This window comes from Brienomyrus brachyistius, chromosome 18, assembly GCF_023856365.1.
Source record: "Brienomyrus brachyistius isolate T26 chromosome 18, BBRACH_0.4, whole genome shotgun sequence".
NCBI classification, from domain to species: Eukaryota; Metazoa; Chordata; class Actinopteri; order Osteoglossiformes; family Mormyridae; genus Brienomyrus; species Brienomyrus brachyistius.
This window is the reverse complement of record NC_064550.1, coordinates 19,955,180-19,976,200: the sequence shown is the minus strand read 5'-3', so window position 1 is coordinate 19,976,200 and position 21,021 is coordinate 19,955,180. Positions and strand designations below refer to the sequence as shown.

At 43.7% G+C, this 21,021-nt stretch overlaps 2 protein-coding genes across 4 annotated transcripts; both read left to right on the top strand.

Moving 5' to 3' along the window:
* Positions 1–599: 599 nt before the first annotated feature.
* ccdc15 (coiled-coil domain containing 15) lies at positions 600–6,245 on the top strand. The gene is made up of 10 exons (XM_048983126.1): positions 600–1,036; positions 1,449–1,598; positions 1,697–1,885; positions 2,065–2,181; positions 2,284–2,373; positions 2,469–2,588; positions 3,684–3,787; positions 4,718–4,900; positions 5,157–5,305; positions 5,808–6,245. Exons 1-10 carry the CDS (start codon positions 827–829, stop codon positions 5,924–5,926), a joined length of 1,431 nt encoding a protein of 476 aa, XP_048839083.1. The 5' UTR covers positions 600–826; the 3' UTR covers positions 5,927–6,245.
* A 1,963-nt stretch (positions 6,246–8,208) lies between these two features.
* Positions 8,209–19,907, top strand: slc37a2 (solute carrier family 37 member 2). 3 transcript variants are annotated; one of them, XM_048983123.1, is made up of 20 exons: positions 8,209–8,434; positions 8,726–8,882; positions 10,014–10,095; positions 10,369–10,459; positions 10,788–10,866; positions 10,969–11,104; positions 11,493–11,569; positions 12,204–12,370; positions 12,776–12,813; positions 12,957–13,094; positions 13,530–13,620; positions 13,927–13,989; positions 14,167–14,252; positions 15,900–15,948; positions 16,413–16,486; positions 16,650–16,728; positions 17,006–17,103; positions 17,260–17,324; positions 18,690–18,723; positions 19,519–19,907. In XM_048983123.1, exons 2-20 carry the CDS (start codon positions 8,824–8,826, stop codon positions 19,522–19,524), a joined length of 1,512 nt encoding a protein of 503 aa, XP_048839080.1. In that variant the 5' UTR covers positions 8,209–8,434; positions 8,726–8,823; the 3' UTR covers positions 19,525–19,907. The 3 variants fall into 3 exon arrangements, with proteins under 3 accessions (XP_048839080.1, XP_048839079.1, XP_048839082.1); XM_048983122.1 differs by having other exon boundaries at positions 8,209–8,882; XM_048983125.1 differs by lacking the exon at positions 18,690–18,723 and having other exon boundaries at positions 8,211–8,882.
* Positions 19,908–21,021: the final 1,114 nt, after the last annotated feature.

Below are 21,021 nucleotides of genomic sequence, written 5' to 3'. Positions count from 1 at the left end.
CTGTGCCCCTTTGTAAACTAGAATTTGTTATTTTCTCTCACTGAAACACACACACGAATACACACACACACAAACATCCATTTGCTGATTCATACCCATGAGACAGCTGGCCTTTTGTTTGCTGGTTGTGTTGCTGAAAAATTCAAGCATTGTGAAGAGGGAAAGGAATGAAAGTCTTATTATTGCATATAACATATAAGCAGAGGACTGTTGCATAATTTGTTTAGTGCAACTTGATAATCACCCAGGATAATTAAATATCTCCCCTGTTTTTCGCAATTTTTTTTTCTTTACTACTTTGTTACCTTTATTAACAGCAATGGAAAGTTTAAGCAGTAAAACTGAATATGTAAAACTATTGAAATTGTTTATTCAATGTTACTAGACTTATATCGAACATTTACACAACTGTTAATTTAAACTATGTCAAGAACAATGCAATAAAACCAGATTAATAATTTTCTTCACCTTGCGGAACTATTCTATGATAAACAAAGTTCCACACCGGATATATTTTTCACTACACGGAAGGAGTGGTCTACTATAGATTGGCATAAAAAAATGACGAATGAACAAAGAGATTTAAAATCCGCAACCAATAGTATTACGGGAGCTGGAAGTAAATGGTTGCGAAGGCGGTAACGTCGTTATCAACAAAGTGGCCGTTTGGGAAATAAACTTTTCGGTCACAGAATATGCATGTTATTTGTATCGAAGTTAAGTGATAGGTAATATAGTTAGTTTGGCACAACTGTGCTTTTATGAGGAGAGTTTTCCCTTTGCGTGTAGTTATTGATGAGAGTAGCTGTCAGTTAGCCTTTGCAAGATGAATCATTTAAAAACCCCGAAAGCAAAAGGTAACTTTAAAGCGACACGAAAGGAGATTAAACAAGAGAACAAGCATGCCGCTAGTAAAACGAGTAAACCCAAAGCCCCGATTCTCGTCAACCACAAAATTTTAGCCGAGAGGAATCAGGCAATAATGCCGGTGGGTGCCTGGGTGGAGAGTGGGATCGACTGTGAGGAACATCCTGTTGTAAGTACTGGTCCATGTGATTTACACTGAAGTTGGTATCTGCACCTTTTTTGACTTGCTTGGTATTGAAGGGTTGCCGACTTACATCAGCTGGCTGGGGTGAGATTTTCTATTCGAGAATAGTCTGCACACGCATTTAGAAGTATGTGACAGTTTAATTACCTTGTAAATAGTCTGTGGGGTTTGCAAACTGCCTCAGCGGTTTTGTAGGATTATAATGGAATAATATAGATTTGCCATAAGATTTCTTGCATGTGCGTGACAGTCTGACAGGGTGTCAGGCCCGATGCGTGGGAGCTGGCAAACCCTGGTGTAACCTACATATTGCACATGTGGCTTTTTTTCATAAACGAATATTGATTTTCATCTGTGGGTTACGTGATATTTTGCCCCTTGGGTGTGTGCGAGGCAGCTCCTTGCATCAGTGCTGGAAGAGCAGCATATGGAGCTGCGCAGGGAGAAGGAGGAGAACCTGCGGAGGTTCCAGGAGCGGGTGCGCCGGCGCGTGGCCCAGCAAGCAAGGGTGCACAAGAGGCAACAGCTGCAGAAGACCCGCGAGATGGTGAGCCAGGTCCCACAACCTCGATTACGCCGATTGATCATCCCCGTGACTTCACTATGAGAGTGCCGTTCAGATCGCTAAGCAGCATCTCCATGCAGGCAGAGCGTGAGGGGAGGGTGTTCCAGCAGTCTAGTGAAACAGCCCTGAATCTCACTCCTGGGAAGCGAGCGTTCCCCGCTTGCAACCAGAGGGAGGTGGCCATCTGTAGCTCTGGATCGCGCTGGGTGAGTGCCCAGGCACTGTCATCCCACGACTGGGACCGTCCAGGAAAAATGCAGGAACACCAGGTAGGGACTCTGGACACCGCGTATGAGAATATACAGGTGAAAGATTCCTGTCTGCATACCAAATGTAAGCATAGACTCGTGGTTTTGTATGCCATTGGGGGAAAAGCATTGTATAATTAAGATATAATTATTTTCTGCTTGTACGGGAAACTCATTACGTTTTTTTGTTTTTAATGAAGCTTAGCACAGTAATGAAGCAGGTCAGACACAAGCTGGCCTCCTGTCAGTTGCTTCAAGATGGAGAACAAATGTCTGACCTCCCTGGAGGCATGTGGAAGAGCTCTCCTACTAGAAGTGTAAGTCTCTTGTGCTATTCATCAGCCTAAAAAGAAGTTTGGTCAACTACAGTTTGTTTCGGCCGTTTTCCTGTTGCGCTGATGCCTCTGCCTCATCCACAGCGTTCAGAGGAAGTAGAAGAGGATGAAATCCTCCTGATCGGCCAACACGATCGACCTCTCGACCTGCAAAATCGGAGCGAGAAGGCAGAGGTCAGCAAGAGTGGCGGTTTCCAGAAAGTCAGTCAGTTCCACTTCATTCACGGCGTTATTCAGCAGAGCAACGTGAACCGTGTCGTGTGTTTCAGGTGTCCGAGAGGCCATTGCGAGAACCCTACCCTGCTGGGTCCAGTGCCACCTTCAGCACGCATTACAGGGCTTCCCAGGTCCTTTGGCCAGCAGAAGATAAGGATGAGATGAAGAAACAGGTTCTGCGCTGGGTTGGGGAAGGGATTGTTCTAAATCAAAGTGGGCGATCTTATCCGCAAAGGGCCGGTGTGTGTGCAGGTTTTGGGGATAACCTTTAGGTCAGCTGTTCAAACCAAGGTGTGAGAACTCTTCAGCCAATCAGTCCTCTAATTAGTAATCTAATTAGGGAGCTGCAGTGAAAACCCACATACACAGCGGCCCTTTCTGGATAAGATCACCCCTCAACCACCCCCCAACGATGCTAAACCAATGCTGTATGCTGAAATTTGTAAAATGCCTCAGAATCCTAAGAATGATACTGCAAAATAATTGCTCCCTCAGGCTATGGGAATTGTAAGAGGACATATTAAGAGTTTCTTTCTGAATAGTCACCTTAGTTGTGTGACATGTGAAGGGGCTGTGACCATTGTTCTGGTTTGCATTTCCTGATTTCCTCACATCAGTCACAAAGCCACAAATCTGCATGCATGGAAACGCAAGTACTTTCCACTGTTTCTCCATCTTAGAAAGGATATTAATTAAAATTATTAAATATGTGATGAGTTACTCAAATCATAGTAACGAAAATTGCATATAATGTGACTTCAGTTTTTTTCGTGGGATATTATAAGTGTGCTATTTGGGCCACTCTTTAGCTGCAGTATAAATTCTGTTATTCTTAGTGTTACTTTTCAACTAAAGACTACGTAGATCGTCAGCAGTTCATCATCCCTGTTCACTTGGATTCAGTCATTTCCTCAATATTGCCATTTAATGCGTGAATCCTCTTTCACAAATAGCATGCTGACATCTACTCAGTGCTGCCATCTGTCTACTACTCATCAGTTTAAATGGGCTTATCAGCATATATGAGACCCAAGCTTTTATTTGTCAGGGTAAATTTAGGTCTAAGTGTATCACTGACATAATGTCATGCCCTTAGGACTGTGTATATAGTAAAAATTGTTTATATGATGATTGTAATTAATTTTCCGAAGCTTTAATAGCATAGGTTCCCTCAGTACGGTTTATTTTAGCGTGTGTTTCACTACTCGTTCAGCAGTACCTACTTAAAGTACCTCTACTCTAACACTCATGTTTTTTTTTTTATACAGAGACAATCTCAGTTCCTCATGTACCGACGCCTTTTCATGGACATCGAGAGAGCGCAGGTGAAGGAGCTTCACCGCCAGAGGAAACATCTGAGAAGAATCGAAAGGTGGCCCCTCTGCCATTATTCTCACAGCTTTCAGTTTTAGTCATGAGTCACTGTACAAGCGTCACGCTTCTTCCTGCACTTGATGTACGAATGTCTGGTCTGATGGCTCATGTGACTTTCACTCTATCCCATAATGCCCCATCTCTAAGGAGGTTTGGGACTCGGCGTTTTCCATGCTAATGTTCTCGAGTTGCAATTTCGTAGCTGTCTTCCACCCTCTCCTGGAGAATTTGTTACTGAGAAGTAGTGATGGCTGAGTGAAGCTCGATGAACCGTTTACTGTATTTTTCACTCTTGGTTTGCTTTGGGGCCTGCTCTGAGCCCTTTTATAAACACCATCTAGTTAAGTGAAAAAATACATCAAATGGTTCAAAAAAGCTTAATTTAGCTACCACTATTGATAAGTAGCGATGGACAAAATGACACCTTATCAATCATTTACTGTATTTTTTCACCCCAACTAGATGGTGCCCTTGGTTTACTTTGGGACATGCTTAGTGCCCTTTTTTGAAAAGAGCACCATCTAGTGGGGTCAAAAAATACAACAGATGGTTCATGAAGCGTCATTTTGTCCATCACTACAAAAAAGTGTATATCGCACTATTTGGCAGGGAGTGAAACTACAAGATGAATGTATTTGGTGAATCGATTAACCATTTTCCTAATAGGAATGACCAACCTCCCCCTCTGTCTTAAGTCTAGCTTATAGTGGTCTTTCCGACTTGACAGAACACAAACCAGCTAGGTATTTAGAGGACTTCCTCTCCCCAGACAGCTAATGCGATGATGTGGGTGGCCCTCTCACCCTAAATAATGCCATTGCAGTGAGCAGTGGCTGAAACTGTCATGAGCAGTATTTTATCTTGTGGCTTCGGAGTGATTGCCCAGGTTTTCCCCTTTTCCCTTTACCACGCGCGTTAATTGCTACAGTATTAAGAGCGACAAGGAGCGGAGGCGGCTGGAGGAGGAGAGGCAGATTCAGCACCTGGCGGAGATGGAGGCGGCCACGGAGCGCGAGCGGCTGAATCTGGAGGGCCTGCGGCTGGGGAAAGAGCAGGCGCTGGAAGAAATGGCAAAGAGGGAGAGGGCGCGGAAAGATCGGGAGACCACGAGGTACTCCTGGGGCCATAGAATTCACTATTTTATCCTGCGTTTTGGTGTGGAAAATATCACCGGTGTTGTAGTGGTGACCCTGCAGATATCAATTAGTGTATTTTGTACACTATGATTATCAGTCATTATAACTGGACATACTGTACTTTGTAAACATTGCAGATAAGAATGATTGCATGAAAAGACATTGTATTCGAACTGAGGTGCTAATGTTGTGCAATATGAATCAAGGCATTGGTCATGTGCCGGTGCGTAGATTTATCGAGGCCCTGACAGCTCAGATGAAGGAGAGGGTGGCACAAGAGAAGGCGGACCTGCCCCCCCTCTGCTGCTGTGGCGAGAGTTTCTGGGACTCTCATCCCGACACCTGCGCTAACAACTGTGTCTTCTACCACAACCCCAAAGGTCAGCAAGCTTTGCTTATCCCTGGATACATCTTCACATCTACCTATTTTGCTGGGTGATTAATTTTATGATGATAAACGTAGAAGCGCTAGATATACCAGCAATATATGGGTAATAAACCTGTTTTTTATTCGTGGTCTCTAAGCTGGGTAAGAGTGGACAAGTAAAGAAAAGTTACGTTTAATAATAATGGCGATAAAGAGAGGACAAAAATATTATTAGTAAGCACTGTCTGATTATATTTAGCAATAGTGTTGCTTAGTTGCCACATATTTTCAGGCCTCGTGGATCATTTGACAAGTGTCTGGAGTCTCTGCTATTAGTACAGTCCTGGATGTCAGTTTGGAACCTGTGCTGTCTGTCTGACGCGGAACTGAAAAACAAAAGCAGCACTTCACAACAGTTATCTGAAGAGTAGATGAGGTTTGCTGGGTATTTTTGCTGCCGGCTGCCTGTTATATGGTGTGTTGTCCTCACTGGGTGGTGTCTTCCTTCGCCCCAGCTTATGCCCAGGCTCTGCAGTCTGTGCTGCTCAACAGTGACCTCAGGGAAGGTAGCTTCAGTCATCGGGCCTCTGCCAGAACCATAGCATCCATCCACAGACTCTCTCCCAGGAAGTAGGGACCCCCCCCCCCTCCAGTGGAGAGGCATGGAGGAGAAATGATTTCAACAGCCTCAGTCACACATTGCTGCTTTTTAACCTAAAAGCAAATGATGTGTGATCGGCGATGCGTACCTTAAAGGGACAATCACCAGTGTCTGTGAAGTGCACTGGGATTTTCTCACTGGGATTTTCTTGAAGTAATTGTGAATTACTGTTAGAACTTTTATATTTATGCATTTTTTTTTTTATTCTGAGAACTAGATATGTAAAACCATTTGTCATTAATTATGTGAAATATGTCATCAAATAAATAGAAAGAGAAGTGTTTAAAAATCATTGGGATAAGAATATGTTGTGTTGTGTTTGATTTTGTTGTGAATCATGCAATACAGCACATTCGAGTTTGGAGTTTTGCTGCCCCGTGAAGGAAATCATTGGCTTTTTCCGATGTAATGACCTTAAGTCTGGATTTCTTAACTAAATCTGCGATTAATCTACATCTATATTGCATTAACATCTAATTTGGCTTATCTCTTAATAGGCTTAATAGGTTTTTTTGATTATTTTCACAATGGCTAGTAATTATTCATTAGTCAAACACAAATGTGTTGTTTATGTACAAATTATCCTTTAATCTATACATATTTTGTAAATATTTTAAAAGTAAAGAATACAGTAGCTGTGTGGAGAAGTAAAACCTGATGTAATTCTTATACCTTTGGGGGTGTCTGGATCAGCTGATTCCTCCGTATATTTTCCGTTTTGGAGCGTCTGCATGTGTTGTTGGAAAGGTTTGTGTTTTTTTTTTCCCAAAGGAAAAAGAGGAAGATGTTCTTTTGTCCCAAACCACATGCCTATCTCAGTACCTATAATTGGGGTTTGGAGACTGGATTGTATGACTGTATGGTCCCAGCAGAAGGTGCAGACCTTTCCTGAAAGGTCCAGCAAGTTGGCTTTAAATGTATTTATATAACCTGAGTGGTAGTCAAACTTGATTTTTTTTTATTTTTTTTTTATTTTAGTAATCTGGGCTAAGATGTAGAGGAGGCCTGTATGAGAAATGCACTTTAAACAGACGACGATAGTTGTAGAAAATTACGCGAAAGATTAAATGATTTTACATGGGTAATGATTTCAATAAGCCGTCATGTCAGTTTACTTGGGCGACAGGCGGCTGGGTACGGACAGGGCTGGCCAGGCCATCTGACAAACCAGGCGTTCTCCTGCTGCACCCATGGGGTTGTAGCACAGTAAAATTAGCCTCCTCACCCTCTCCAGTATGAGCGAAAGTCCAGGGCCACTTTGCAATTCCCTGGCCGGCCCTGGGTACGGACGTTGACCTTCTGTTTAATTTTTTTTTCTCTTTACTACTGATAAAGTTCCTACGATTCTAAGCTACTTGCTGCAGTCTATGGATCACTTAGGCCAGGACTCTGTTTCTTTTTTTCTTTTCTTTACCAGATATAATTGTCTGCCAGAGTTGTGTCTGGTAAAAATGCAGCAGTATGTACTTAAGTCAGTCCAACATATAATTGTAAAGTGCGAAACCGGTTATGCCGGTTAGTTGAATTTGCAGCTTAATTGACTGCTGGGTAACCACTGTCTCATTATATGAACAATCTACATGTTGGTAGATTGGTGGTTCTAGACCTACGTCCTTGGGGACCGCAGTGTGCGTTGGATGCACTTCTTCTTAAACTCGCAGGAAACACGCTGGAGGGAATCTTCAAACAAGCTTCCTGTTTTGCATTCTTCATACAATAATACACTGCAAATTAAATTCTACATGCTTATCACCTTTTATCGCAGTTCAAAGCCCCTGAACACTCAAGCAGGCCTACGTGATGATCCCTTTATGTAAACGTGCATCTGACCGTCTAAGTATAAGAGTAGCTGCATCTCTTTTTGAAGCGTTTGTGGTGTGTTTGCCACATCGATGGGTATAATTTCGCAATAAACTCTAAAACAGACAAGACTTATCAGGGACCACGTTATCTCGCATTCAAGTCAAAATGGGACTTATTCGACATCTTTTTTAACTTGCATTTATGTAAATGCAGGTATTGCTTTCATATTTTGTTGTCTTATTTAATTTTTATTGTAATTTTAATTCTGTTATTTTTAATATTATGTCTCTTATTAGTAGGTCTTAGGTTTTCCTGTGTGAGCCCAATCCAGGGAGCAGGTAGGAAAAAGACAACATTTCACTGTAGACAGGCATGTACAGCGTATGCTTGTCCGCGGCGCTTAAACAGTTAACAGACCAGCCTGAGCGCTGACGTCATCCGCCGATATCACATGTTGACTTTTATTTTTTTCCGCTGTCGGATCGGCTGGGCTTGGAAATAAGGGAGCGTTTAATTTTTTTTTATAGAAATGGATATATTATTTTTATGCGCAGACGACGCAGCAATCATGTGACGCGTTGGGAAGGAGAGCTTTGTTAATATGGACTAAACATTTATTGGCTTCACGACCTGAGCGTGAGGCAGAGTAAATCCATGGAAATTTAACGTGTGTTTTCCGTAAGGTTTTGTTTTTTCTTCCCAGGAAGTAGGACATGAGCTATTGCGTCTTGTATTTGGAGCCGGGTTTTATATAGCTGATTTCAGTTGTAGCCCATCTGGTCTGGTGCTTAACATTAAATTATATATGCGGTATATTATTTTTTTATAACCCACAAGAGACCACAGCCAACGTTAACTGGTTGTATATTTATTTTTACTGTATTTTTTTCATTTTATGTTTTCCAGTTTTAGTGTATAAAATACTTCTTTTACCTCTGCTTTTTATATATTGGTCTTGATCGTAATTAGAAACAAGGCTGGCTGCGTACCAGATCAATGACAGCGATGTTTGGGAGGCGATCTGACTCGAATTAAACAAAAGGGACAAAAGACAATTTTCTCTCAAGATGAGGTCTTCACTGGCGCCGGGCATTAGGCTCATCACGTCCTTCTCAAGAGAGAGCTGGTAAGGAACCGCTGGATGAAACTGACCAATAAGCCTAAGAATTAGGTGACACTGCCTTATGGCAACGTGTCCGGGGGGTGATACATGCGCCCTCCATTGTCAGCCGCATCCATCTTTTACACAAAAACCTTAAAGTACAGCTCGCATTCAGATATTTTTCCCGGCAGGGTGTGTTTGATGCGTCAAAGGGACACCTTTTAAGAGATTTCCGAGAGCAAGGAAGTGGAAATCGCGGTTGCATTGCACAATCCGTACTGAAAAGACCTGATTTGACAGGCGTGCAGATCTGAAATCGTACTAATGCAGCTTTCAGTAATCAGCTGCTCTTAATAGCCCTTATTACCCAAATTGCGAAGCCGCATTTAGACCCGTCGGAGTGCAACGATGAAACGGAGAAGCGCTAAAGTGAAACTGCTTTTCCCGGACAACCGGCCGGAGATGAGTGTCTGCAAGCCGGCCTCCCCCTAAAACAGCAACCGGCGCAGCAAACGAAGAACCGCTATTTTCACGCCTCTCTAATGTGATGTGAACGGGACATTTGCATAGGGGAATCAAGTACTGCCGTGGTTACTCATTTAACAGTCTGAAATCTGAACGTTTCACTTCCTCTTATATAGTATTAATATAATAATCTTATATATATGTATTCTCCCCCAAACATAATTCTTTGCTAACGATTTGTTTCGCTTCCTTTTTGCGGATATGGCTTATCAGACGGTGAAGTATTGCTCCATTGCAACCTGTACTAGCCAGAAATCTGCTTTAGAAAAACCAAAGAATGTCACTTCTGACACACGTTCACGCAGGGTTGCCAGCTCTCTTGCATCTGGCGTGACGCCTACGCTTCAGGCTCACGCGAGAAGGTCTTACGGCAAATAAATAAATTATATATATATATATATATATATATATATATATATATATAGTTTGCAAACCCTACAGACTATAAGAACTGTTACATACATGTGAATGCGTGTGCAGACTTGTCTCGAGCTGAAAATCTCAAGACAGGCAGCTCAGCAGCTGGCAACCCTGTTTGTGTATGAAGTAACTGTGTTCACGGTGCAAAGCGCGCCCCCCGAGCAAATATGAAAGCCTGTGTGGCCAGAGCTGTTTTTTCTCTTCCTCCAGGTACAGAGGTTACACACTCTTTCTCACATTCGTCTTTTACACCAGTTACCACTTGTCCCGAAAGCCGATCAGCATTGTCAAGGTAAAAGAGAACGAGCACACAACGTCTGCTGTTTAACTTCTTGTGTTCTGATTGTTTGGCTCGTGAGTCCTGTGTCAGTGCACCTAACTTCCTGACAGTGGTTAGCGTTGCACCAGCTAAGAGCTTGGCTGAATCATGTGTAGGTAGCATGGCTGACTGTTGCCCTGTCACATGACTCCTGGGATGTTCCATGTGCCTGTGATTGAGGGGTGTTCGGTCTTTCTGTGAGGGTCCGCTTCTCACCTGTCTTTATTTTTCTTCCCCCCTTTGTAGAGTGAGCTGCACAGAAACTGCTCATTAATAATCCAGCCGCAGCACTTGAACACAACCAACAATGAGACGTGGTGCGACTGGGCCCCTTTCGGTCAGTATGTCCATTTCATCCATCTCATGTGCTCCCCGGTTATTCCTTGAGGTTTCCAGAATGCCACTCGGCTTATCCTGGGGGCAACGTTGTTCTTCTTTCCCAATTGAAGCATGTTCAGTTTAGTCATGCAGTCTACCCTGACTCTCAAGCTCCAAATCTGCGCTGGAATGTTGTCACTCAAACTCAGGTTTTATTTATATATCTCTTAAAACGTTCAGAGACCACAGACACAGCAGCATGATGAGAGATCAGTGGTATCCATGTGCCAGTAACAGTTAAGCCCAGAATTATTTTATGAGCCTCACATCATCGCTTCCTTCTTCAGACCAAGACAACTACCAGACACTATTTGGTGCTTTGGACAACTCCTTCCTTGTGGCTTATGCCATTGGCATGTTTTTCAGGTACTGTTTGTGTGATGCCAGCATGGCGTGAACTGGCATGGGGGGGGCGGGGTCTGTTTGGGGGCCTCCTTGACGTCTGTGTGCCTTTTTTCCTCTCCGCAGTGGGATTTTTGGGGAGAGGCTGCCTCTGCGCTACTACCTTTCCACGGGGATGCTTCTCAGTGGTCTCTTCACCTCCCTCTTTGGCCTGGGCTTCTACTGGAACATCCACTCCATCTGGTACTACGTCTTCGTCCAGGTGAAGTCAGCCCACTCTTCCCTCCCCTGTTGATGCCACGCTCGTTCTTACTCTGTGATTCATGATGTCCGACATTGTTTCTTAAAAGCAGAGTCCTCCGTCTTACATGGTGCTTTTGGGGAGTGCTTTGTTTGGGCTCTCTACTCGAAAATAGCCAGGCCTCAAGCTCCAGGGAGGAGGGGGGGTTTGTCTAAGGGGAAGCGAATAACAGAAGGCCGCTTTAAAACCCCTTATCTCAGTATATCACATGACCATCGTATCATATGACTTTTCATGGATGACACTGGAATGTTATACCTAACCCCACCCCTTCACTCGTGTATGCATGTGACTTCCAGCCCTGACCATAGTTTAATTTTTTTTTTTGTTCCTGATTTTTAATTTTCAGGTCATGAACGGAGTGGTGCAGACCACAGGCTGGCCTGCAGTGGTGGCCTGTGTTGGGAACTGGTTTGGAAAGGGGAAGTGAGTGAGACGCACGTTCTCTAGCCATCTGTGCAGTTTACCCTCTGTTCACATGAATAACGATGACCTCAGCAGAATCATACGGCACATTGTAAAATCGGTGCAATTTAAGATGGGAAAAGCTAAGTTATAAATATTGTACCCAGGAACCTTCCATTCGTCCATCCATCCATTTTCCAAACCGCTTATCCTATTGGGTCGCGGGGGGTCTGGAGCCTATCCCGGAAGCAATGGACACGAGGCAGGGAACAACCCAGGATGGGGGGCCAGCCCATCGCAGGGCACATTCACACACCATTCACTCACACATGCACACCTACGGGCAATTTAGCAACTCCAATTAGCCTCAGCATGTTTTTGGACTGTGGGGGGAAACCGGAGTACCCGGAGGAAACCCCACGACGACATGGGGAGAACATGCAAACTCCACACACATGTGACCCAGGCGGAGACTCGAACCCGGATCCCAGAGGTGTGAGGCAACAGTGCTAACCACTGCACCACCATGCCGCCCCTGTACCAAGAACCTTGAATGCATGAAATGTCAACACAGTAGATAACTTTGGGGATTCCTATAATTTTCCTCATGTTCTCTCTCTCTCTCTCTCTCTCCATATCTCTCTCTCTCTCTCAGGAGAGGGTTTATCATGGGAATCTGGAACTCCCACACTTCTGTGGGCAACATCCTGGGCTCCCTGATCGCTGGTGTGTTCGTCTCGTCCACCTGGGGCCTGTCCTTCATCGTTCCCGGAATCATCATTGCCGTGACAGGAGTGATCTGTTTTCTCTTCCTGGTGGAAAGTTCGTATATCTTGCCCTGCCTGAATACTGCTAATGTTGGTCCCTAGATTTTGGAAACTCTCGTAATGTACAGTGCAGGTTGTATTTTCAAAACAGCTGCACCCAGTGGTGGAACTTAAGAATTTTTCTGCTGCTACCTGGCTTAGTTCAGTAAAGAATGTAGTCTGACAGGCAATTTTTCTTTTTACTAGCCAGCGGGCTAATGTTCAAGTTTTTGTACTCGCTCTTCGTCTAACTTACTCGCCTCAGGTGCGTGGGCGAGCTTATTTTCCAGTCCTGGTTATGCCTAAACATACCTAATAATAATGTATTAGTCAGAAAGCTTCCTCTTAGTTTCTGGTAAATGTTTTAAAGAAGGTGTGAGGAGTGTTTAGCAGTAAAAATGTAAGTAACTTGTTTTTCCAGGACCAGAAGATGTGAACTGCATCCCACCCCAACACCATGTAAGTGTGGATAGGATTTCTCTCCTGTTCTGGCGTATAACTGAGCATTGTGGGAAATTTTCTCTCCAATGCCTATACTTTTATTTATATTGTGGTCTGTAGTCGGCATTTGCTTTGCTGTGAGTTGATTGGCTGTCTTATAGGAATGCCCCGAGCAGGAGCCCCTTCTCCGCAATGCCTCCAGCACAGAGGAGATATTCAGCAGCCCACAACCCGTGAACCAAGAGCACATCCATCAGGAAGAGGAGGCCATCAGCTTCATGGGGGCCTTGCGGATTCCAGTTAGTAAACCTTTCAGTGATTCTGTAAAATCCAGCAATTAACAGCCAAGTGGGACTGTACACACTGTGGGGCCCTACACCTTGTGGGGCTCTACACCTTGTGGGAATGTACACACTGTGGGGCTCTACACCTTGTGGGAATGTACACACTGTGGGGCTCTACACTTTGTGGGAATGTACACACTGTGGGGCTCTACACCTTGTGGGGCTCTACACCTTGTGGGGCTCTACACCTTGTGGGAATGTACACACTGTGGGGCTCTACACCTTGTGGGAATGTACACACTGTGGGGCTCTACACTTTGTGGGAATGTACACACTGTGGGGCTCTACACCTTGCTTGTGACACATAATAAAATCCTGGAACCTCCTTTAAGTAATCCGAGAATGTTGCGTGTTGCTGGTGTCCACACCGTTGCACCCTCTGTGTTTCAGGGCGTTATCGAGTTCTCCCTCTGCCTGCTCTTCGCCAAGCTGGTCAGCTACACATTCCTGTACTGGCTGCCTTTGTACATCGCGAATGTCGGTAAGCGTCGTCAATTTCAATGAGCTTGTGGTCTCTGCTTTTAAAAATTAGGTTTGGCAAAACATCCAGGTCAGATAGAGGCCTCTGTAACTTAAGACAGACTTACTGATTTCAGGCAGCAGATGCTTGATACATCTTGATACGGCACAGAATATTTTCAGGCAGTTTACTCCAAAAGCACTGATTTACTAAACCTTATTTACTCTCAGTATTGATAATAGACTGTTTGTGTCAGTTTTTGGGTATTTTGAGAAGTATTTTGGTCATGTCTCGTCTCTTATTTATTTCTGTGTCCATTTTTATTAGCTCATTTTGATTCAAAGGGAGCTGGGGACATGTCGACCCTGTTTGACGTTGGAGGAATTCTGGGTAAGCATTGGAGGTTATCGTTCCTCTTGGAGTCGTTTGTTTGTGATAGGGCGCCATCACCTGGATGAGCACATGAACCAGTCGCTGCTGGGTATATTTGTCTGGTGCCAATTAAAAGACCCTTCCCAAGGGGGGGGGGCGTAGAGGCTGTAATTGACAGTGTGGTGCATGTGGCAGGGGGGATCCTGGCCGGACTGGTGTCGGATTACACCAAGGGCAGAGCCACTACCTGCTTCGTCATGCTGATTGTCGCCGCCCCCATGGTGAGTGCCTTATGCTACAGCACGGAACATACTAACATACTGACTCTCATAGCCATTCGGCACAGAACTGTCATCCTGCATTTTACTCATTTATCTCATACTCTTATCCAAAGTGACTTACAATACAGGGAAATGTGCTCTCTGGGATATAATCAAATTATGTTATACTAATGGATACTATACTATAATAATGGGATACTACATTAATGGTAACTATACTATAGTACTGGGATGCTATACTAATAGTAACTGCTATAGTAGCAGGATACTGCACTAATGGTAACTACTATAATAATGGGATACTATACTAATGGTAACTGTACTATAGTAGTGGGATACTATACTAATGGTAACTATTATAATAATAGGATACTACAGTAATAGAAACTATACTGTAGTTTTGGGATACTATACTAATGGTAACTGTACTATAGTAGCGGGATACTGTACTAATGGTAACTGTACTATAATAATAGGATACTACAGTAATGGAAACTGTACTATAGTAGTGGGATACTATACTACTTGGAGTTAAATTCTTAAAGTGGATTAAAAACATCCTGAACACAGGCACACAGATAACACAGGGCCATGTGTATATTTTTATCCAATAACAAAATCCCACAGCATGCAAAGACCACCTGAAGGATTTAATATGCAAGAAATTGCACAAGTTTGTGCCATATTTTGTGGGGGGGGGGACACGTATACAGACACATATTTTTGAAAATGGTAATGGGGTCGCATGAGGAATGAAGAGAGCAGCTTCTGGACTGAGATCAGTGCAGAGATGAGGTTCTGGCTCAGGAGATGCCTTCCCACTGGTACCTGTAGGTCACAGGGTCGTGGCAGACAGCCTTTAGGGCGTCTACAGGGATGGAGGGTTTCATGAACAGAATGAGCATTTCTAAATAAATCCCATATTATAGAAGGTGTGGTTATTCCATGTGTGTCCATGGTATCAGTTACAGGATAAGCAAATTAATGTATTAGACCAACATTATGCGTCAAACGCAACCTGCACTCAATGAATCCCCAACCCAAAGAAAGCCTGACTTTGTGCAAAAATTTCTGAAAGTGTTACATTGCTGCATGTTTGAAACAGTATTATGTATTTAAGCATAGTTCATTCCCTTAAACTGAAGAATGCTTTAGTAAAGCGTTGAAGTCCTTTTTATTTCGTCTGGCAGTTGCACATCTGAGGTTGTGCTCTTCTTCATAGCTGCCTATTCACTCTGCCTCTTGAGGTTTGAACTTGGCTGGAATCGCTGACTTTGTCACTCTGCATCCTGTCAGCACGCCTTCGTGCTGTGCACACCCTCGTGTGCACGTGTCTTGCAGCCCTGTGTGACTTCTCCACATACACAGCGGTTTCGCCGCGCTCTCCAGCGTATTCTAAACCGGGGAGAGGGACCAGGGGCGGGGAGGGGTGGCAAGGCCTCTAGCACGTGTCATAGCGGGCGTTCGATGGCATGGTGCGAACTCACCGACACGTGGGTGAGAATCGGCCGTGGGGCAGCCCGCCACCTTGGTGCCAGACCCTGAAAGGAAGTTCGCGTGTAGCTGTGAACCTCTTTAAATGCGCTGGCCGCTTCAGTGTATAAAGAGAATATGCTTTTAACATTTTCTTTGTTTTTCCCCTCAAAGCTCTTCCTGTACAATCAAATTGGACAAAATGGACTACCGACCACTATTGGTGAGAAATGGGATTCTTCGTTTGTTTTTGTTTTTATGTAGATTGTGCATCATTCTGCCAAACAAAGGCAAAACGCAATAACTCCATATTTTATCAAAAGTGAGTTATGACTGAAATCTGATCCTTTGGACTCTGATTTATCTCAGGGAAAAATGTCCTGGTTCAGCAGAAAACACTGTCGTTTACCTACCTGCTACATATACATGTACATATGCGTCTTTTAGCCTTTTTCTTAATTTGTGTCAGCTTTGTTGTTTTGTTTAGCCATGTAGGCTAAACATAAACGTAAACAAAACATAAATGTATCTTCATTCCATGTTATCAGTACTGGGATTTACAGTGTAACATCAGTGTTAACGTGTACACGGCAGACCGCAGTGCATGAGTTCCCCAGCAGAGGGCATCTTTTCCCACTCAGTGTTTTTCACTTTGACTAGTGACTCTTGGGGCCTGTCTTTTCATAGGTATGCTGCTGTTATGCGGAGCCCTGGTCAATGGGCCCTATGCCCTCATTACCACAGCCGTGTCTGCCGACCTGGTGAGTGTTTCGCCGGCTCCCGTAACCTGCGCGGTGCTGTGATGATCCTTCCGAAGTCCTGTGTGTAGCTTTGTGTTTTTTTTCCACGTTCTCCTCTTTGGAGCCTCAATTGCTTTTGCCCGAACGAGATTGTTTAATGTCTTTGTGGAATTCCCCGCTCCAGGGCACTCACGAGAGCTTGAGAGGAAACTCTAGGGCGTTGTCAACGGTTACCGCCATCATTGACGGGACGGGGTCCATAGGTCAGTAGAGAATGTTCATCCTGAACATTATAAATGTGTCCGTCCTCATAATTGTTTTTTTTTTTGTTCGTTTGTTTTCATTAGTTCACAAAATCGTAAATGCTGCATAATTAACTCATTAACTATTAATATTGCCCTGAAACATTATTCATTCACATGAAGGTTTCTCCTAGGGTAAAGCATAATCTTACAGACTTTTCTCACCAGTGTTTATTGCACATATACAAACGGAATTTTATTTTAGTTCTAAACTGCATATTTCCTTAATGGCCACTAGGTGCCGCCCTTGGCCCTCTGCTGGCTGGCGTGATTTCTCCAACTGGGTGGAATAACGTATTCTACATGTTGATCACTGCAGACCTGCTCGCTTGTTTGGTAGGTGTCCAAAAAAGAAAGCAGCTTCAGTCCACCACCCCCCCACATCCCCAGGTTGCCCCTTAATTGAGAAACACCTTGGCATGATTCTTTGTGATCATTGGCGGTAAATGTCAGTGCCTGAGGTGACATCGCTTCCTCTTTGCACCTTGTTAGCTTTTGTTCAGACTTGTCATCAAGGAGGTGAGAGGCTGGTGTGGATACAGCACTCGGCAGAGGGGGTGAGTATCAGTGTTGGCAACATAGGACCAGTGACCAGTGACTAGAAACACTTTAATCTATCACTCATCCTGTTTTCATCCTTTCCCTTCCCCTCTTCCTCTCACAAGCTCCAATGCTTTTGTCACTTGTCCCCGTCACATGACCTTACTGCAAAACCCCAATCCTTTGTTTTCAATCAGTGCTTACGGCTATGAAGGACAAAATACTGAAGTGTAATCTGGTATATTTACAAAGGCATTGACTTTCAGTGCAAAGCAATTAATTAAATGCGCCACATCCCTCAGTTTTGATGATCAAATCCGCATGTACGAACTTCCCCTGATTCTACACTTCCCCTTAACTCTCCCATTAATACAGAGTAAGTGGTTTTTATGGTCGTCGTGGAGACCAGTTCTTATAAATAGGGGGTCTGATTGTATGCTATTCCCAGACCATCGGCCATCTCCTTTAAACTTGAGACCAACTTGAGTGGCCTGAACTGTGCAGATTTATAGGAAAAAAAACATTTAGTGTAATATACATGATGATTGATGTTATGTAGTTGATTTTCTGGATGAAGCTTTGAGTTTCGTAAACGTCCTGATAAACCCCACAGTCTGCAGTATAATAGCAAGGGTCAAATTAATTAAAACTAGTGATCCTCACCTCGGAACCCAAGCTAGCTAGTTAGCATGGTTATGTTAAACACTCATTGGTCAGTATAATGATGTCAAGACTGTTGAGGATCTTAATTTTAACAATACCATGGCACTGTTGAATTCTTAAGTCTGGTTGGTCAGAGGCATGTTGAATAATTTTCAACCAGCAAAGCACCAGCAGTAAATCAATGCCCTATTATAATCTTTAATTCTAACCAGCATAACTTAAAATTCTGGAAGTCGAACACAGTTTAAAAGTAACGGAAACTAAACAGAAATGTTTAATCACAAGTAGTTATACTAATACATGCGTTTTCGGCTCATAAACGTGAAAATAATGTCATAAAGTCAGCTGAATGTCTAGTAACTATAGTGTAAGTGGTTTAATGGACATGTGGTGGTTCTTTGTCTTAACGGCTGTGCGTTTAAAAACGTATAATGCGTGTCTTGAAGTGTACTAACCCTTACGTAAATATAATTTACGTAACTGCAGGTACATAGGAATTCCTTGGTTCTTGTATATATAATGTTGCTGCTATAAGAGGCAGACACTGGTGAGAGTGAAGTCTGGATTGAGAGCACAGGGTCACCCACTAATCGCAAAACCTTTACTGTTCACTATTCCTAATTCCATAAGTGTGAGCATGCTGTGTTAAGGAGGTAGATGTGGGTTCAATGTAAGTGTTTTTCGTTGTTTTTTTTTTGCCATGCTGCTCCCAATGTGAGGATGCCGGATTTCCCTGCAGCTCCTGGGCACCGGGTTCGAATGCACTTGGTTCCTGTGCATGCATGCATAGTTTGCGTGTTCCTTTCGGGCTCCTGAGTTTCCGTGGGGTTGCACTACTCTCCGCAGTTTGTCCTTTGCCGGGAACACTGTGTCTGTTTGTGTGGCGTCTTGATGCTCTTTATGAGGGTTGCTTTTTAAAAACGTGCCAGAATGTTCCTTTGAATTTTGAGATTGGGTACATTTTGGGTGTCTCCACGACAATGAATGAGTCTCAGCAGATGTGGAGCTGCATGTGTGTGTCTTTTGCAGGGTGTAGACATGCTCCACCAGTACAATTTGCGGTAAAAGCGGCACTTTCATGCATTCGTGCAAAATGATCAGGTGCTCAGCAACCCCCCCCACACACACACACACACACACACACACACACACACACACACACACACACACACACACATACACACACACACACACACCCCAATCCTCTGTGTTATGTCATTCGATAGACTGTCGATAACCATGACTTTAGCTGAATAAGTAGTGAATTTGGACATGTGTAAACAGTCTAGAGACATGGTTAGGTGATTTTATTGAGTGTAAATTTGCAGTGTGATTGTCTGTGTGTGCGCGCCATTTGATGGCCTGGCATTTTACCCCTGCTGCATTCCCTGTCCGCCTGGCTCCAGGCCCATTGTGACCCAGTGCTGGCAAACAGAAAGTTTAATGAATGAGTCAGTCTATGAATGCATGTTCCAGAGGATGCTGTGAAATCCTGACCGTTTATAAGTAAAGCTTACTTGAATCTAAAAGCCTTAATATCTCTTCCAGGTTTAAAGAAATCTGACGACCATCCTTTACAAGGGAAGCACTAACCAGCATCGGAAAAATCAACATCTTTTTTAAAAAAGGGACCAAGTATTCATCTAGTAAATTTCCAACGAGGTTGTAAATTGCAAACTTGCGTTAATAAGGGACTTTCATCTCTCAGACTCACAATGAATTGCAACATCAAGGGGTGGGTGTGGAGAAAGAGGGGGGGGGAATGGAAATGGAGAAATCCTTAGATGTTCTGGGACCTAAAGACCCGCTGGAAGGAGAGTCCGGCCGGCAGTGGTCCAAAGCTGCTGTCATTAATATGGAATGGTTATGTTACTAATGCCTTTCTGCCTCTCTCATCTTGTTCTGCACCTTTTATCATTAAAATTGTGCTTATTGCATTTTCACGTGTTGATCAGTCTCTGCTTCCATGGTTACTGAAGCCTCTGTCCGACACCTTATTTCTCATAATTCCGACTTAAATAAAAACCAACAGGTGACGGAGGTCTCCGTTACTTATTTATTTTTTTGGGGGGGAGGGCTGCCGCTTTCCATGATACCACCTGGTCCCAAATCCCCCCCCCTTTTCTCTTACTTGGTCAAGGCCCCCTGCCTCCTTTTCGGCAGGTGATAATTACACCGGAGGGACACGCCGCTCTTCTGTCTGCGCCGCGGCACGTAGACTTTGCAGAAGCAGGCCGCCCCTAAATTACTCCGCTCCTTCGGGCATAATTATTTAGAAGCGGATTGTAAGATGCAGGTACAATCTGGACAGGTTCCTTCTCGCCTCAGTCCCTCATAGCAACACCTTCTTTATTTTAACGTTTCACATCACCATCTCGGGCCTGTTTAGTTAAGGGCAAAATAAAAAAAAAAATTGAATCAAAGATGCACACATGCTGTACAAAGTGTTACCCGGCACCTTCTAACAAGTGGCCAAAACATTTTCTATGAACCGGTTAGATAAATATAAGTCCTTAAAGCTACAAAGCATTTGCGTAATTACACTGCCATGACTAATAGACTTTTATCCATAGGCCTAGTTATTAAAACTAGTGAATCATTTTCAGTTACCAAGCCAAATGTGTCCTTATTCTGATTGCATGCATGTTTCCAGATTTGACCACAAGCTAAAAAAAAAATTTGACCAAAAAATTTGTCTGGTACAGAGAGTCTTTTAATTTAGACCTCCTCTAATTTTCATAGAGGCCGTGTTTTTAGAATATAAGTGCATCTTACATAATTTGCCAAATTTCAAAACACCTGGGTTACAATTACTCAGTTCCTTGTCAGGGAAGTTTCTGGACAAAGTTACTCGGATCTTTATCACTGCCCATTTCCTCTAGACTTAACCTGTTGGCTACGAGTACCGAATGTCAGCTTGCTTCTAATATATGCCAGACCTTGACGCTCACCGTTTTCACGAAATTCACGTGGGGTGCTTGTGATGTCTAGGCTCATCTGTACGTACACATTTCTTTGGTTCACCTTTGCTTGGGGAAACAGCGGGGGGGG

Bases quoted from the DNA above. Each gene is read 5' to 3' on its own strand.
- ccdc15 (XM_048983126.1), top strand. From the start codon at position 827: ATGAATCATTTAAAAACCCCGAAAGCAAAAGGTAACTTTAAAGCGACA. The intron at 1,886-2,064 runs GTAGGGACTCTG...TTTTTAATGAAG, and splicing joins GAAAAATGCAGGAACACCAG to CTTAGCACAGTAATGAAGCA. The intron at 2,182-2,283 runs GTAAGTCTCTTG...CCTCATCCACAG, and splicing joins AGAGCTCTCCTACTAGAAGT to CGTTCAGAGGAAGTAGAAGA.
- slc37a2 (XM_048983123.1), top strand. From the start codon at position 8,824: ATGAGGTCTTCACTGGCGCCGGGCATTAGGCTCATCACGTCCTTCTCA. The intron at 8,883-10,013 runs GTAAGGAACCGC...CTCTTCCTCCAG, and splicing joins TCCTTCTCAAGAGAGAGCTG to GTACAGAGGTTACACACTCT. The intron at 17,104-17,259 runs GTAGGTGTCCAA...GCACCTTGTTAG, and splicing joins CAGACCTGCTCGCTTGTTTG to CTTTTGTTCAGACTTGTCAT.